This window comes from Danio rerio, chromosome 4 (assembly GCF_052040795.2).
Source record: "Danio rerio strain M-AB ecotype USA chromosome 4, GRCz13ab, whole genome shotgun sequence".
In the NCBI taxonomy this organism is placed as follows: Eukaryota; Metazoa; Chordata; class Actinopteri; order Cypriniformes; family Danionidae; genus Danio; species Danio rerio.
Window position 1 is genome coordinate 20,343,831 of NC_141024.2, and position 16,320 is coordinate 20,360,150.

Genomic DNA, 16,320 nt, shown 5'->3' on the forward strand with positions numbered 1-16,320 from the left:
GAAATTACCCAAACAATTTTACTTTTTAATTTGATTGAGATAAGATACATTATTTTGAAAGTGTGTATTTACTTATATTTATTTTTATTCATAATAAATATTTATTTATTCCTTTATTAGTGATGAAGGTTTAATTTAATAATAAATATACATGTTATATTTTCTATTCAATTAGTTATAGCAGTTTAATTTAATTCCTCTAATACATTTTTAATAGAAATTAAATGAAATTAAATTACCCAAAACAATTTTACTTTTTAATTTCATTTAGATAAATACATTACTTTAAAATAATTTATTTACTTATATTTATTAATCTTTGTAATACATATTTATTTTTTCATTTTTTTAGTGATGAAGGCTTAATTTAACAATAAATATACATATTATATTTTGTATTTAATTATTTACAGCAATTTAATTTAATTCTCCTAACGCATTTAGAAATTATATAAATGCTTTATTTTTAAAGTATTTATTTATTAATTTTTATTTTTATTAAACATTAACATACATAAAATACTATTTAACATGTATTTATTTATTTATTTAATAAAAATGAATGTATATAAGCCTTAAAGGGGTGATCCACAGTGTATTTTTAAGGCTTGCTTGTGTTTATAAGATGCAAAGCAATGTGTGCTCATGCTTCGCTTGTAGAAAATCACGTTATTTTTTTTCATATACCTTTTTTTGATTATGTACAGCTACTCAGCTAACATGTAAACGAATGACATATTTCCTGAATCCTCTGAAAGGTCTGCTCTCAAGAGGCTCTGATTGGTCTGCTAACATAATGTGCTGTGATTCGCGGATCGGCTTCACCTCACTCCCCTACAAGCGAACGATTTTGTGCTTTGTAAAGAGTCCAGTCAGAGGCTCTGAGCAGCTGTTAGCAGCGCTAACTGCCTGAATAAAACAGAAATTAACATTTACATTTTACATTTAAATGAAGAGTGCACAGCCCACACCTGCTCTCTAAAATAAAATCTGACAAGAGTCTTTCACATATATTTGGAATAAGCATATGTAAGTAATGTAAAAACATTCTCATATCTTTTGCGAGTCTGTTATTTGAGATATAGAGTGCACGGAAAGCAGCCGCATAGAGAGACACTGCACGTGCTGCTGAAATTTGTGGCTGTTTACAGCGGTTTGACTGATAAATATGGATTTGTAGCTAAATTGTTAGCAGTGCCAAACAGCATTTCCCATTGTTTATATCCTTGTGATCTCACTAACCTGGATGTATTTTTTTTTTAATTCCCAAACTTCGTTCACTGTCGGCTCTGCTAAGCTAACTCTGTAAAAGAAAATGTCTCCCTTTGCATTGAATTTTGAGCATCTTACATTCTGAGGTGTTATGTTCACGCAGCTACATTACACATCAACTAAGTTTTAAAATATGATATCGTAGTGGACCACCCCTTTAATACCACAGACTGTAAAAAAATATATATATGATTTATTAAATTTAATTTATTCACAAAATTATATTTATTTTTAGAATTTAAGTTAATATAAATGCTTTTGTCTTAATTAATTCCCATTAACCTCACAGATGTCCCGTCACACATCTTCTTTCCCTCTCTCTGTTTCAGTGACATGTTCCTGTTTTTCCTCCTTCACACGGGGTAATTGGTGCATAATTGGGGGTTTAGCTCTTAAGTAAAAAGTCTCACAGCCAAACCGACACATTCAACACATGTGAAGCAAACTGACTGATTAGAGCAGCACGACTGACGCGGAGATCAAAGCGGCCTCTGTGTGTGTGTGTGTGCGTGTGTGTGTCTAAAGCCTGTTTACTCAGCATTAACATGGTCAACAAAAAAGCAATAAATACTATTAGATTACAACTAAACTCACAACTAAACACTTAATTTAATCAAGAAAATGTGTGTGAGGTCTGTGGTTGATGTGGAGAAGCTTTCAGGCACAGCAATAGTTTTACGTTTTTAATAACGTTTTTAAGTCTATGCAAATACTTAAGTTAACTTTTCAGAAATGTGTGTAAATTACTTCATATTTAATTGAATGATGTCTCATTTGCATATTCAAACATAAAATTTTAGGAAACTTGAAAACAATCAATAAAAGTAAGGTGATAATGATTGGTTAATGTTAATTTTAAAGTATTTGCCTTAAAATCTTACAATGCTCTTTGATTTTAAATATTAATGCATTATAATATATAATGATAATGTTAAAAAGTCCATCTACAAATTACTTAGTATTAGTAGAAATAGTATTAATGAAATTAAAAAATTAATCATATTAAAAAGTGCAGCAACTTTGAATCCTGATTAATTAAAAATCAGTTCTTAACAATACTTTTATAAATATTACATTTGTTTATTTAATTTATATAATGCTTATATAGTGGCAACTAGTTTTACGTAAAAGTTATCAAAATATCTGCATGTTTTCCAAGTCAATTACAAGTCAACAATAATCACAAAGAATTATTACTCTTACCACAGTGTTGGTAATGTTTTAAAAATGTTGATAAATAACTCTCACACAGTTAAAGCAATTTTGTATCTGAAATTTAACAAACAACAAATACATTTTGAGTAACAAAAGATATATAAATATCCCAACATTTTGTATTTGATTACTTATTAATTATGATAATTTAAATGTGACTATTATTATTGTGTGTGTGCTTATTTATTGTTTGCTAATCTTGCACTTGGAAAACTACCTCGTAAGGATCCATGTTTACCTTGTTTGTCACAAAATGTCATACTGTACAAGTAAGGCTGCTTTATAAAATCTGAAAAGGTTATGTTAAATTTTGTCAGCTCAGTATTCTCAATGCAAATTCACACTGCAGCATTAAATTAAAGATTCAATGTAAAATGACAACAATTACAACAAAACAGTATATAGACCATTTCAATGTGGTAATGTCCCATGATTGGCCCATACATTTCCTGCTTGTTGTAAAATTATTTCATAACTGTAAAAAGAGCCAACATAACCATACCTTCACATTAAAATAGCTATCATTTAACAATATGTGGACCTTTTTGGATTTTTAGAAGCTATAGAAATTAAGAATGTAAAACAGGAACTATGTAAGGACCATTGTCTTTGTTTACATCCTTCAAAATGGTTTATATAAATATCTATTTAATAACTGTCTATATAAACATGCATTTACATTGTAGCTATTTGCAATGAGCTAATCTGAGTGTTACATGATTTACCGTGAGTTTAAAAAAAATATTGCAATAATTAATTATGGTTTTAAAGACTTAACATTTTTACTTGCAAAATTTACTGTGATTTACCTTGAAAAAGTTGGGCAATCGTGGCAACAGTAATGAAGATCATGAGTTCATAAACCATTTAAGCTGTAAGCAGTTGCAATATTCAGCATAAGTTTAAAAAATGAATTAAGCTAAAGATACTCACACTGTGGGTCATTGGGGGTCTTTACGTCGATGTACTCGTTGAAGTCGATGAGGAACTGTGTCATGTTTTCATTCTGAGCCTTCAGGTCTTCACAGTAATCTCTAAAACACAGTAAAAAAGTACATCTCTCAGTATCATTTGGCAGAAACAAAGTAATATGCTTATTAAAAAAATAAATGTTCATAATAACAGATTTTAAAGGGGCAGTTCACACAAAAATGAACAATTACTCGCCAGTTATTATTCCTTAATTGATTCTAAACCTTTCTTTTAAATGTTTTTTTTTCTGATTAACACAAAAAGACTTTTTAGACATTTAGAAAAAGGTTGTAACCGGTAGACATTTGCTGTTTATATTTACCAACTGAGTAGATTAAACTTTTAATCTGATGTACAAAAATGCACATAAACTAAAATGGAAACACATTTACCAAATAAATTCCAGCAAACGCATCAGAAAAAGGTGATTTAATTTTAACCAGATCATCTAATAACAAAAATATGCACAATGGGATGGCATTAATGAACAAACCAGTGATCTGACCACATTGTTAAACATCCAAAATGTTGTTTTGGTCATTCTAAAATTGTAGAAATGTTAAATAGTTTTCTTTGACTCATTGGGTGAAAATTATGCTTTATTTGCAAAAGTTTTATGCAGTTTCCAGTTTTGTACAGTTTTTCTAACATCTAAAATCTTTGGATGAAAACACAGCACTTGACATCCAAAGTGCAAAAACACAAATACTATTGAAGTCAATGGTTACTGGTTTTAAACATTCTTTAAAATATAATCTTTTGTGTTCAACAGATGAATGAAGTTCAGGTTTGGAACAAGGGTGAGTAAATCATGACAGTATTATTTTCATTTTTGTTGCATAACGTCACTTTAAGAAACTGACCTGGGTGCTATTAAAGTATATCCATACTCCTCGAACTTGTCCACCTGCAGGCTTTCAGAAACTGGAGGAAAAAATGAAAGTATCAGAAATCTGCGAGATCAAAGATCAGTTCAATACATTCTGTCATTACACAGCAGTAAACTAATATGATACAGATATACAGAATCAAGTAAAACACAGTTCTGTGCTTATGTGTGGATATGTGAGTCTGAGCTACTACTTCTGTGTAGTAGTGCAGTTTCTCTGCTGTTCAGACACAAACTCAAAACATGGGTGGCCAAAAGGCAGCAACTCAGTCGGTAATATACCAATACAGTGGTTGAAAATTAGATAGAAAAAGTTTGTAGTTGATCATTTGTTATCAGAAGTGGCTTATATGAAAGACAAAGGCCTCTAGATTAAGTTTATTTTACCAAAATAAAATATGATCAACCCTTAATTTTTAATTATTTAATCAGGAAACTAAGGTCTGATGTTGCTTAGACAAAAGTCTTCTCTCTTAACATAAATAATGTACAGTATAGAATATAAAGTTATGGTGGAGTAGAAATTGAATTAATATTGTGTATGACTTCCATGAGCTTGGAGGACTGCATCTATACACTTTGCTTTCAGGAACTTTGATGTGGAGGCTGAAGTATAAGAAGGAGCTCTTTCCTGCCTTAAATTTGCCCTCTACTGTGATTTGTAATTAAATAGGCACCACAAATGTCATTATACCTCTCGCATGCCCCAATTCTGAATGTAACCCCAAACCATGATTTCTCCATCACCAAACTTGACTGATTTTTGTGAGAATCTTGGGTCCATGCAGGTTACAATAGGTTTTCTGCAGTATTTGTGATGAATGGGACGTAGTTTAACAGATGATTCATCAGAAAATATTCCTTCTGTCACTTTTCTCGATTGATGACAAGACTTTTGTCAGGTATTGTAGATAGACAAGTATAGACTTATTGAAAAAAATACAATTTATTAACAAAAATGACTTATTATTTATTTACTGAAATAAATGAATGTATAATAATACTAATAAGGTTAATATAATATTATAATTTTAGTACATAGTACTAATAATAATACTAATAATAATAGATATTCAAAATAGGGTTTGAAAAAATTCTAACCAAAATGAAAAATAATAAAATAAGGTTTTAAATAATAAAATAATAAATAATTAAAATAAGGTTTTGGGAAAAAAAATGAGCAAAGTTTAGATGAAAAAATCTAACATTTAATTTAGGATATTGTACTGTGATTTGATTAATTGATTGCTATATAAGTAAATGTTTTTAGATTTAAAATAAGTAAAATTGTAAAATAAATTGTACTTAAAAATGTTGTACATTTTTCTAAATAAATAAATAAATAAATAAACTTGAATCATGTAAAAAAAAATCGTAAAAGTATGAGTATTTATATTTGTTTTTTATAATAAAAATAAAAGTTAAGGGATTTTTAAATTTTAAAAGTGCAGTAAAAGGTCAGAATGATTTTTGATCTTTTCTGTTTTGTTCTATTTTTTAAAGGGGTAGTATTAATCAATCCTTAAGTCCATAAATGTGATTGTATGGGATCTTGAATATATACAAAACATTATAAACATTAAATATCTCCTTGAAATGCATGGCTTTTTCTCTTTTTTTTGTTGGCCATGTTTGTTTTCTCTGAAACCAGATGACAGACTCAAACATGAGAGAGGTCAGACGTCACATTCAGAGGTCCGAACATGAAGGAAAAGACAGAAGGGAGAGAAAAACAGTACTTGCCAGCTTCAGAAGGGTCAAACGCCGCAAAGAGGGAAGGAGGGAGCGATTTACCAAGGAGAGGAGGGAAAGAGAAACAGGGTAAAACCACAGGGGTCAAAGGACACCAATATTTTATTCACAGAACAAGACTTGAATAAAAATATTGCACTCTGATCAGAGGCTTTCTGTTCATTGTCAGTCGACGAGAAATGTTAATGAATTATGCATGCATTGGTATGATGACAGATGGAGAAGGGCACCATTATTTCAGCCGGAAATGTCACTTTCTTTAAAGTGCCCCTATTTTGCTATTTTTTTTGGATATTGCCTTTCATGTAGCTTTATGTGAATCTAAAAGGTCTAAAAGGCCCAAAAGAACTAAACGATTGCCTGAAAAAATTGCCAGTAACTAGACTTACTGCAGAAGTAGAAATGGAATCATGTAGAAATGGTGTAGAAATTTTGAAAGTGGATAAACAAGTGAAAACTATTTATTTATTGCAAAAAAAAAAAAATTTCTTATCAGGCTGGTAAAGATAATAGCAAAAATAAGCATTTATTGGCTAGTACCAATATATCAATATATTACTATTCAGAAGTAAGCAGCAAATTTGTACAATGCCAGAATATGTTTTTCATTGGCTGCTTCCAAACGTGTCTATAAGCCTTCAGGGAGACATATTACAATTACATATTATAACTAAACATATTATATCAAATATAACATCATATTATTATTACAGTAGAAAAAATCTGTTTTCCTCGATTCCGAACCAATTATTAATAGTTCAGAATGTATTCTGTATTCCAATTGGATTGTGATGAAGAAACAGAAAATAATAAACGTCGACAGGCTTATGTACATCTACTATACTGAATTCGCTCTAATTTTATACAAAGAAGGACAAATGTAAAAGTGGTAAACATTTTGAGAAAAAAAAGTTCTGAAAATATTTTAGAACAATGTTATTATTATCAAAAAATAATGTATAACCTCTAAAACACAGGAACCGTCCACAAATAACATTTCTATTACTTACTGAGAATATTAGTGAATCATTATTAGAACATTAATGTTAATGGAATGTCTGAATAATGTGTTAAATAATGTTTTGCAAAAATTAATATAACCTGAGAGTAAAATGTGATGTTTTTTTTTTTTTTTTTTAAATAAAGTCATTATAACCAAAAAGTATGTTAATACATTGGCTAAAAAACAGGAAACTTGAACATAGAGGTCTGTGTGGGTTTTTAGTCTCGCTCCAGCTAGGTTTTATTCCGCACCCGACTGCTCCCGCTATACATTCAGTCTTTGTTTACCCGTTACCTGCTTAGAATAATTTTCTACCTAACCTGACTTTTACAGCTAAATTTAGATCTGGTTTCCAAAATTTCACATTTAAATTGGGTACTACCAAAAGAGAGAGATAACAGATAAATATGTAGGTTTGTGCAAAGATTGTAGGCTAAATGTCAGTTTTGTTTGCCCCTTTGTAATGAGACATGAGATTCCAGTCTTCTGAAGCTGGTCACACACTAGATGTGCCACTCAGTGCTGCACTGTTACACGCATATGACAGTTGGAAGTAACATTCGCACTTTTGCATGTTATTCAAAATGAAACTATTCAGATGGCGATCTGTGCCACGGAAAAATATAAACAGTGTAATGAGTCGTAGATAGGCACCGTGGACAGTTGCCGATTTGCATCACGGATGTGCGCACCCAAACAGAAATCTATGTTTTCTACATTATCACATCATGGAAAAAGTATTTTTTAAAATTTTTGTTTCTGATGCATGAAAAAGACTCCTGTAAATCAAACTTGCCTGATGTGGGTTTCCTAACTGTAAACTGACCGTTTTCTAATGCAATCTGAAGGACAGTGCATGTTTACTTTGCTCTCCCATGTTGGTAAAGCCCGTTCTGAGGATCATTATGCAGATTATTCACACAGACTGTGTGAATAAAAAGCATGTGCAGAAAGCACTGGTCCATATGTTCATCATGTGTAACAGTCATGAGCACTGGCTGTACCGGTGCTCAACAAGAATAAGGGAAAATCCCTGATATGCTGTTCCGAAATAACATCGGGACTCAGGAGCAAAATTTTGTTAGACTGCCAGCTTCCATTCAAATGACACCAGAGTTACTGACTGCTACTGCGTTTTATTCAGAAATGTATTCCCGCGCCGCCTAAATGTAATAAAACTTTAAGCTGGGATTATACTATTAGTACAATTCTGTTTACAATTCAATGCTATAAACATTAGATCGGTCTCAAAAAAGTAGCACATTTGATCAGAGCATAGAGATTACTAGATGACTAGATCCTTGAACATGCCATTTGAGACAATGTGAGAAAAGTTTATAATACGACAAGACTAAAAGCTCCTAAACTAAATTGGCAACCCTTAAAAATAGCATTATAGGGGCAAAAAAATAAATAAATAAACTAAAAAAATGAACATTCACTGTTAATCTATTTACCCTCATTCCATTAAAAATGACCTTTTTCATTTTGCAGAAAGTTAGAGAGTTCCTAACACAGGCAGATGGTTTCAATTCATTAAACCTCAATATATCATCAAAAGCCACAGGTATTAATTTTGTGTTACCTGCATGTCGTTTTTATGATTCTCAACATGCCAGTAACTTTTAACTTACATTTTATGAATCATAAAGGATCACAGTTTCTGCTAATTTTTTTTAAAAAAACATCTTTCATTTTCTACTGCATCTACAATCTTGGATGACCTGAAGGGTAAGAGGAAATTAACAGTGAATTTTAATTTAATTTATCACAGACTAGTGTTATTTCAAAGCCTCTTTTTAAAGTTAAAATAGGACACACGCATACCACATCCGCACCTGGACATGAACACACACACAGAGGACATGCTTTCTAAAGAGCGAGGCCTGTATTTTGTTAAAGCGGCCCTTTACGAGTCTTTGAAAGCATCCAGATGATTCAGCGAGCGACGGGCCGGAGATAAAAGTACCGGTTCAGAGCACAAAGAGTCACACTCATGTCCTCTGCGGTTTCACCTTCCAAACCTCCAGCAAAATATTCACTAAACGTCTCCCGATGCTCTCGCACACACACACACGCTTTCAGGAAACGTGAGGAAATGTAGTATTCAAACTTCATGACACTCGGCCAATGATAAACAGCAGAGTTGGAAGCAGAAAGGCATCGCAACTGATTTATTCAGCCAAGAAAAATGTGCATGCAAAGCAGGCCAATGTTTGTGCACTATTTTTAAAATGACAAGAGCATTTTCTATAATCACTATAATATTAGGACAGTGGTACCACCTTGCAATTTCTGGCCATATTTGTAAAAAATGTATATCTATAGTCGTTTTTGCTCATACATTTCAAAATTTTTTCCATACAATCGATTTGTGTTGGGATAACAAGAGTTAACTTCTTCTTCTTTTTTTTTTTTAAATAAATTGAAATGGATTGAATATAAAATCACAAAAAATCCTCAAGAATTGTGTTGTTTCAGCTCATTTTAAATAAGTAGTTTGAACAAACAGCATTTTTTTAAGTGTACTACTTATGCTACATATATTCCGAGTATATTCCCTCTTCTTAACATTTTTCTAATTTAACTTAAAATAAAAGTCTTTAAACTTTTATAAAGTCTTTTAAAAGTAACTTTAAACAGCTTAGACTGATTATTTTCAGAAGACAAATAAATAAAAACAATATCAGCAAAGAAGAAAATACTTGCCGAGATTTTCCAAGATCCAAGCTGAAGACAGACAGGGAAAAGAACATGAGGGATTTCACAATATTTTATTCAACATCAGAAGCTTTGAATAAGAATATTGCGGAGAGGAGGCACGTTTAAGACTCATTTTCCTCTCCATAAAGCCACATGGAAGAAGATGAGAAGGTAAACATGGCACAGAGGCACGTCTGGAAGAAATATGGACTGATATGCACAAGGTGAAACGCTTTTGGCAAGACACTGCAGGCAGTATTTTATACATTTTTTGCATCTATTAATTTTGAGGTTGGGGGCTTAGTGTCTTCTTGTCTTATTGGCATTACGTCTAATGTAAAGAAAACAATCCAATTGCACTTTAAATGTCTCTTTTCTTACTCTATCAATTTTGTCATTAAGTTTGATGTGAAGAAAATGTTCAAGATGCACTTTTAAGTGTTTTATATCTCACTCTTTATCAACATGTGTCTGTAAACTTCAACTACTATATCTATATATTTATAACAATCAAAATGGACTGAGCCATAAATCAGCAGCTTTGACACACACCAATCTTTAGATTTAATTATGTCTCTGGGTTCTAATTGTTAATACATAATTAATTATACGCATTTTATTCTTCAAAGAATAATTCCAAAAAGTCCCATGATTGTAATTTGACCAATATTAAAAAATAATTTTGAACCTGACTTCATCCGGTGTTCAGATTTTGTGCTAGAAATGTATGAGAGTTAGCACAGGTTTAACGAAATAATGTCTTTTTAAAAATATTTTAGAAAACTTATAATATATATATATATATATAATATGTAATCAATCAACTGGGTTAGTATGGTGATAACTTTTTTTCATTTTGTTCACCTGCAGTATCTTTCAGGGAGGCACAGGGTTTGGACTGTGGGGGTTTTCTGGATAAAAACCAGGAGTTTGATAAAGTTTGAAAGTTCTCTGAGTTTGATAAAGTGAGTGCTGGTACTTACATTTGGCCTGAGTGATGGTGTCTCCTATAGTGGCCTTGATGTAGCTCATGCTGTAATCTGGCAGAACTAACGCAAGGCTAGAAAAAAAGACATCCGGAATAAACAAGGACATTATATCTGCAGTAAAAAATTAACACATTGTGAATTAAAAAGCTGTAAAAATTTTCGCCTCATCATGTGGATGAATTATTTTGTTTTTCTTTTATGTGTCTTTTAAGAAGAGTTATGTAGCATTTTCTGCAGAACACTGGTCATTAGGATTTTGAACAGCGTCCTCTAGTGGCGATTTGAAGAAACATTTATGTTGCCTTGTAACCCTTGTAAACAAACACACCTTCACAATATAAAAACTTTTATCAGAACAAGAGAAAAACAAAACAGAACAAAACAATAACTAAAATAGAAAAAGCAATACAATAAAACATAGAAATATATTACAAAAATAAACAACAAACAGAAACAAACGCACCTTTACAATATAAAAACATGTCAAAACACAGTAAAAACAAAACAAAACAGAATAAAAATAATAAATAAAAAAGACAATAGGCTTTACAAATAAAATGTAGAAATATATTACAAAAATAAACAAAACAAAAAGAAACAAACACACCTTCACAATGAAAAAAACATGTCAAAACAAGAGAAAAACAAAACAGAACAAAATAATAAATAAAAAAGACAAAAGGTTTTTACAAATAAAACAGAAATATATTACAAAAATAAACAAAACATAAACAAACACACCTTCACAATATAAAAACACAAAACCTTCACAATAAAAAACCACAAACCAAAAACAAAACAAAAAGACCATATTTTCAACAAAACAAAACATAAAAGATAAAAAGACTAATAAATAAATACTTTTTTTGTTTACTTGTAACCCACAGGAAGAAGCTCACTCGTATAATATAAACATGCAACAATGCTACAAAAATTTACAGAAAAAAAATTTAAACACAAACATAAAAAAAAAATTCTAATTTGCTTGTAAATTTGGGTCAAATATGGACAAGCCCATTTTCAATTGTTTTATAAAATAAAATAAAATATTTTAAAACTTTCTGACCTGTAATCTGCGTCAGTGACTGGAGACCAAGTGTACGTCCTGAAGCCCTTGTCTATGTAACGCTGCAATGACATTAAAACAACACTCAGAAGTTCAATGAACTACTACATTCAGCCTTTTTTACTTCTGAATAACAAGTATTGTAGCACAGGGTTTCTCAACTGGTGGACTACGACCCAAAAACATTTAAGAGGAGAAAAAAATATTCATTGTTTATGTCAAAAGAAAATGAGGTCAATCAAGCTCTATTTAGACAAATGTCATCTACTGTATTTAACAACAACACAACTAGAATAACAACTTTCTTTAAACCTAACACAATATATTTTTTGCTGTAAACTATTAACAGAAACTTTTAGAAACCAATAACAAACCAATAAATGTCATTTTATGTCCAGTCCATTTAACTTCCAGCATCCATCTATAGATTAAAAATAGAAACTACTTGAACATTCACATTTTCTCTGTTTATGATTTATAGTTATGCATTTGAGTAAAATAGGCTTTTTACTCGATCAGTAGCTTTCATTTACAGCACACATAGTTAGCTTGGTTTGCAAACTTAGAGTAAATCTTGAGGTTTAATATCGAAACAAACCCTTTTTCTCCATCAGAGCTTAAACATCTGGTATCTGCAACATTTTAGGGTTGCTTAACTATGGTGATGTTTTGTATAGTAATGCCTCAATCAAATGTCTCCAGTCTTTGAACACTGTCTATTACAGTGACTTGCGGTTTGTTACAGGACGTATAGTCAATGAACACATTATGAACTGTAAGCTAAAGCTAAGTGTCCTTCTTTTACTATATGACACTCTGGTTTATAAAGCTTTCCTTGGTCTAGCCCCCACGTATGCTCCCTTCTTCAAAGGACGAAAAGCCACTGTGCTTTATGCTCATGTGATATCTGGCGGTTCCTAGGGTTCGGACTGAAATAGGAAAATTAGCCTTCAATAATATACTCTTAATATTCTGCATTATTATTATTATTATTTTAAATGTGTGGTGCAGACCTCTTGGCAAGGTCACACTTGTAAATAAGATCTTGAGATCTATGAATGCATTTTACCTGCTTAAATAAAGAATAATAGAAAAATAATAATAAAAAAGTAAATAAAGCATTTTTATTTTATTATGCACCCTGTTAATGAAATTTCTTCAAAAACTGAAATGAAATAAAATCGCCCTTGATGTATAAAAAGATTTTTGGTGCAAAACTGCCAAGCAGCTGTTAAAGTGTCATTTTTAGTTGTAAAGAAAATAAATAAATAAACAAATAAATAAATAAACAATTAAATAAATACATAAATGAATAAATGGATGGATGGATGGATGGATGGATGGATGGATGGATGGATGGATGGATGGATGGATGGATGGATGGATGGATGAATGAATAAATAAATAAATAAATTGGCATTCACAGAAATAAAAATTAATAAAACACATTTGTAGCTATTCTTTACAACTACAAATTACACTTTTACAGGTGTACTTGGTATTTTTGCACCAAAAATATCTTCATAGTTAAGAGCATTTTTGTGTTTGAAAATACAAAAAAAGCAGCCATGTTCTACAGAGTACCAATGTTTTAATTTCAGAAGTGTTAGGAAATCAATAGTGAAATAACCCTGATTCATGTTGATTTTCTGAAAAAGAAATCACAAAATGACATTATTTGCCTTTGAGACTTGAAGGAAATGTTTATATATTCATAGACTATGTAAGTATAAGTCTATATAAGTATAAATATTAACATTTACTATAACCCCATGCCTAATAAATCCATAGAAATTGCAGATTTTTCAAGGGGTCGCTTCTATTTATTTCCTTTAGCTGTATAATATTGGCTCTTAATCAGCTGAAAAGCATTACCAGTTGAAAGTGTGTATGCTTACCTCATCCTGTGACTTCATAAGTGTGTGGAAGCGTATTTGACTTCTTTCACCATCTATCATGCTTCTTCTGATCTACAGGCAGACGGACAGACAGACATTTGTATTGCCTAATGTTGTAAAAACACACCACTGGATTTTCTAAAGTTCTGCTTCTCTTTTTTAATACATTTTCTGCTTTTATTTACTATTATAATATAATATAAAATAAAATAATATAATATAATATAATGTAATATGTATATATATATATATATATATATATATATATATATATATATATATATATATATATATATATATATATATATATATATATATATATATATATATATATATATATATATGTAAATATAATATACAACATAACATAATATAATATGGTAATAATAGTAACTCTAAAAGTGAGAATATTTGTAATTTTAATATTCAACATATTGTTACAATATCACATAGTACTGAGAACACTGCTATTTGTTGATTCTTCGATAATCAGTTTGTTATTGACTTGAACAGCTGTACAAGCAATGTTACAACATCGGATCACACCAGCTTGCATTCATTTTAGAGTAGGAAAGATAAACAGATAAGCTCATGCTTTTAGTCTTTAAGTTCAACCTAAATATATATAAAAAAAATGTAATTATTGTTAACTCACCTAATAACAAATATTTATTAGATCAATACTATTAATGTGTTATTTTTGGACTCTGTTAAGACTAAATCCTAGCATTATTTAGCAATGTTACTAGCCTGAATATGCTGTTTATATTTTAAACATGGTTACATAGTGCTAAAATCAACATATTGCTAGCATTGTATGCACATTTTGGCATGCATTTGTATATTTGAAATGATTTAACATAGCTATTATCTCCCTGATTTACCAATTTGCTTGCAGGAATGAATGTTAGCATGCCTATCATTAACATAGCAATAATACATTAAAGGGATAGTTTGCCCAAAACTACTAAGGAAGTCTGTCTTTACAGGTTTTCAGCATTCTTCAAAATGGTTCATTTTAAAGTTTAGAATCAGTTTGAGTAAATTTATTTTTCCTTTTTGGGCGAACATTTTAACATGCCTTTAACATGTTTAACAAGCAAATATTAGTTAGCACACTAGCATATTTCTAGCATGTAATGACATAGCTAACACTATGCAAACATCAATTAGCAAATGCTTTTTGCTTCTAGCTTAATCTATAAAGTTTCGTACATGTTTATCCATGATTTAAATGGATTGTTGCTACCATGCTTACAATTATGCTAGCATGAATCAAGTTGCTAGCAAGTAAAAAAAGCATTTTACATTTACATATTATAAAATGTTGTGATTTTACCATACTGCTATCATGTTTGTAACTTGCATAAGCAAATTGTTAACACATTTAACAATGTTGCTAGCAAGATTTGTATGTTGTAAGCATGTTCTCAACTCTTACTAGGATTAGCTATAGTGACAGATAGATATCCAACTTAATCTCTTGAACTTAGTGGATGTAGGTCAAATAGTCCCTAAAAGCTAAAAACCTTGCTGAAAAAAAAAAACAGCATATGCTGGTAAGGATGTTTTGATGCAGATATGCTGGTTTCAATGGGGGTTTTGCTGGTCTCGATGCTGGTCTTGCTGGTTCTAATGCTGGTTTTGCTGGTCTCAAAGCATCAAATCATACCTTACCAGAATATGCTGTTTTTTTTTTCAAGCCGGGAAACGTCCTCAGTGTATTTTTTGTAGCTATGCTCAGCTAATTTATGCAAACCCTAGTCTGATCAGTCTGAAAATATAGAGCCTAAAAACATCCTTAATGTTTGGAAATGAATTATTTGGGTTTAGAAATATTAGTAGATCAAGTCAACATTAATACATTTGTTTTGTTCTCACATCCACTTTGACTTCATCCTCCATCTCAGCATCCAAGAAGTCCAGCGTCACAGGTTCCTGAGACTTGAGATCCTGCACACAAACAACAACAACTTTCAAAGCAATACCATAAATCAACACACCATATTTCTGAGCAAAAATATTTACCAATGAGTCACTTTTTCCACGAAGGAGTGCCCGTTTCTTCAACATTTCTACTTTGTTCCACACAAAGTGCTCACTAATCCATGGATCACTGACTAAACATTTACTAATCATCATGTGTTTCGAATAAATGCCCTCAGTGCCATTTTATCTTAGAGCTAAACAGAACGAACGTGTTTGGATTGCACAAATGATATTTATTATGAAGGCCAGACGACCTCCACACATGTGGGTGGCCTGTAATATTTCATAAGCTGTGGTGAAGGTTGTTTAGCCGTGATCCTATACAGTACACAGTTTTGGATTAAAACATATAGCAATGGCATGAGTGAAAGCCGTACCTTGGGTTGAAGGTTGGGATGAAGTAGAACGTAGCCGTTGGGATCAATGGCGAAGTAATATCCATTTGGCCCAAGCTTTACAGAACAAAAAACAAGAGTATTTTTAGCATATTGGCTGCAGTATCATCACTGGCCAACCTTTGTGCATGTGAAAAGTTTATAAATACTCCCACTAGGTTGACACAAGTAGTTCAG

General features: G+C 31.1%; 1 protein-coding gene across 24 annotated transcripts in view; it reads right to left on the reverse strand.

Annotated features, from left to right (window-relative positions):
- The window catches only part of cacna2d1a (calcium voltage-gated channel auxiliary subunit alpha2delta 1a), a 135,172-nt gene that overhangs the window by 18,950 nt on the left and 99,902 nt on the right, over positions 1-16,320 (reverse strand). For 9 of the 24 annotated variants that reach the window (XM_087247078.1, XM_087247077.1, XM_087247080.1 and 6 more), the window contains 7 exons: positions 16,126-16,200; positions 15,641-15,712; positions 13,760-13,831; positions 11,862-11,923; positions 10,790-10,866; positions 4,323-4,383; positions 3,421-3,521 (listed from right to left, as the gene is read on the reverse strand). In XM_087247078.1, the coding sequence (XP_087103204.1) occupies positions 3,421-3,521; positions 4,323-4,383; positions 10,790-10,866; positions 11,862-11,923; positions 13,760-13,831; positions 15,641-15,712; positions 16,126-16,200 (520 nt within the window). Of the gene's footprint in view, positions 1-3,420; positions 3,522-4,322; positions 4,413-5,847; positions 8,389-8,450; positions 9,834-10,789; positions 10,867-11,861; positions 11,924-13,759; positions 13,832-15,640; positions 15,713-16,125; positions 16,201-16,320 lie in introns of those variants that run through there. The other 15 variants (XR_015482086.1, XR_015482089.1, XR_015482090.1 and 12 more) reach the window with 3 other exon arrangements.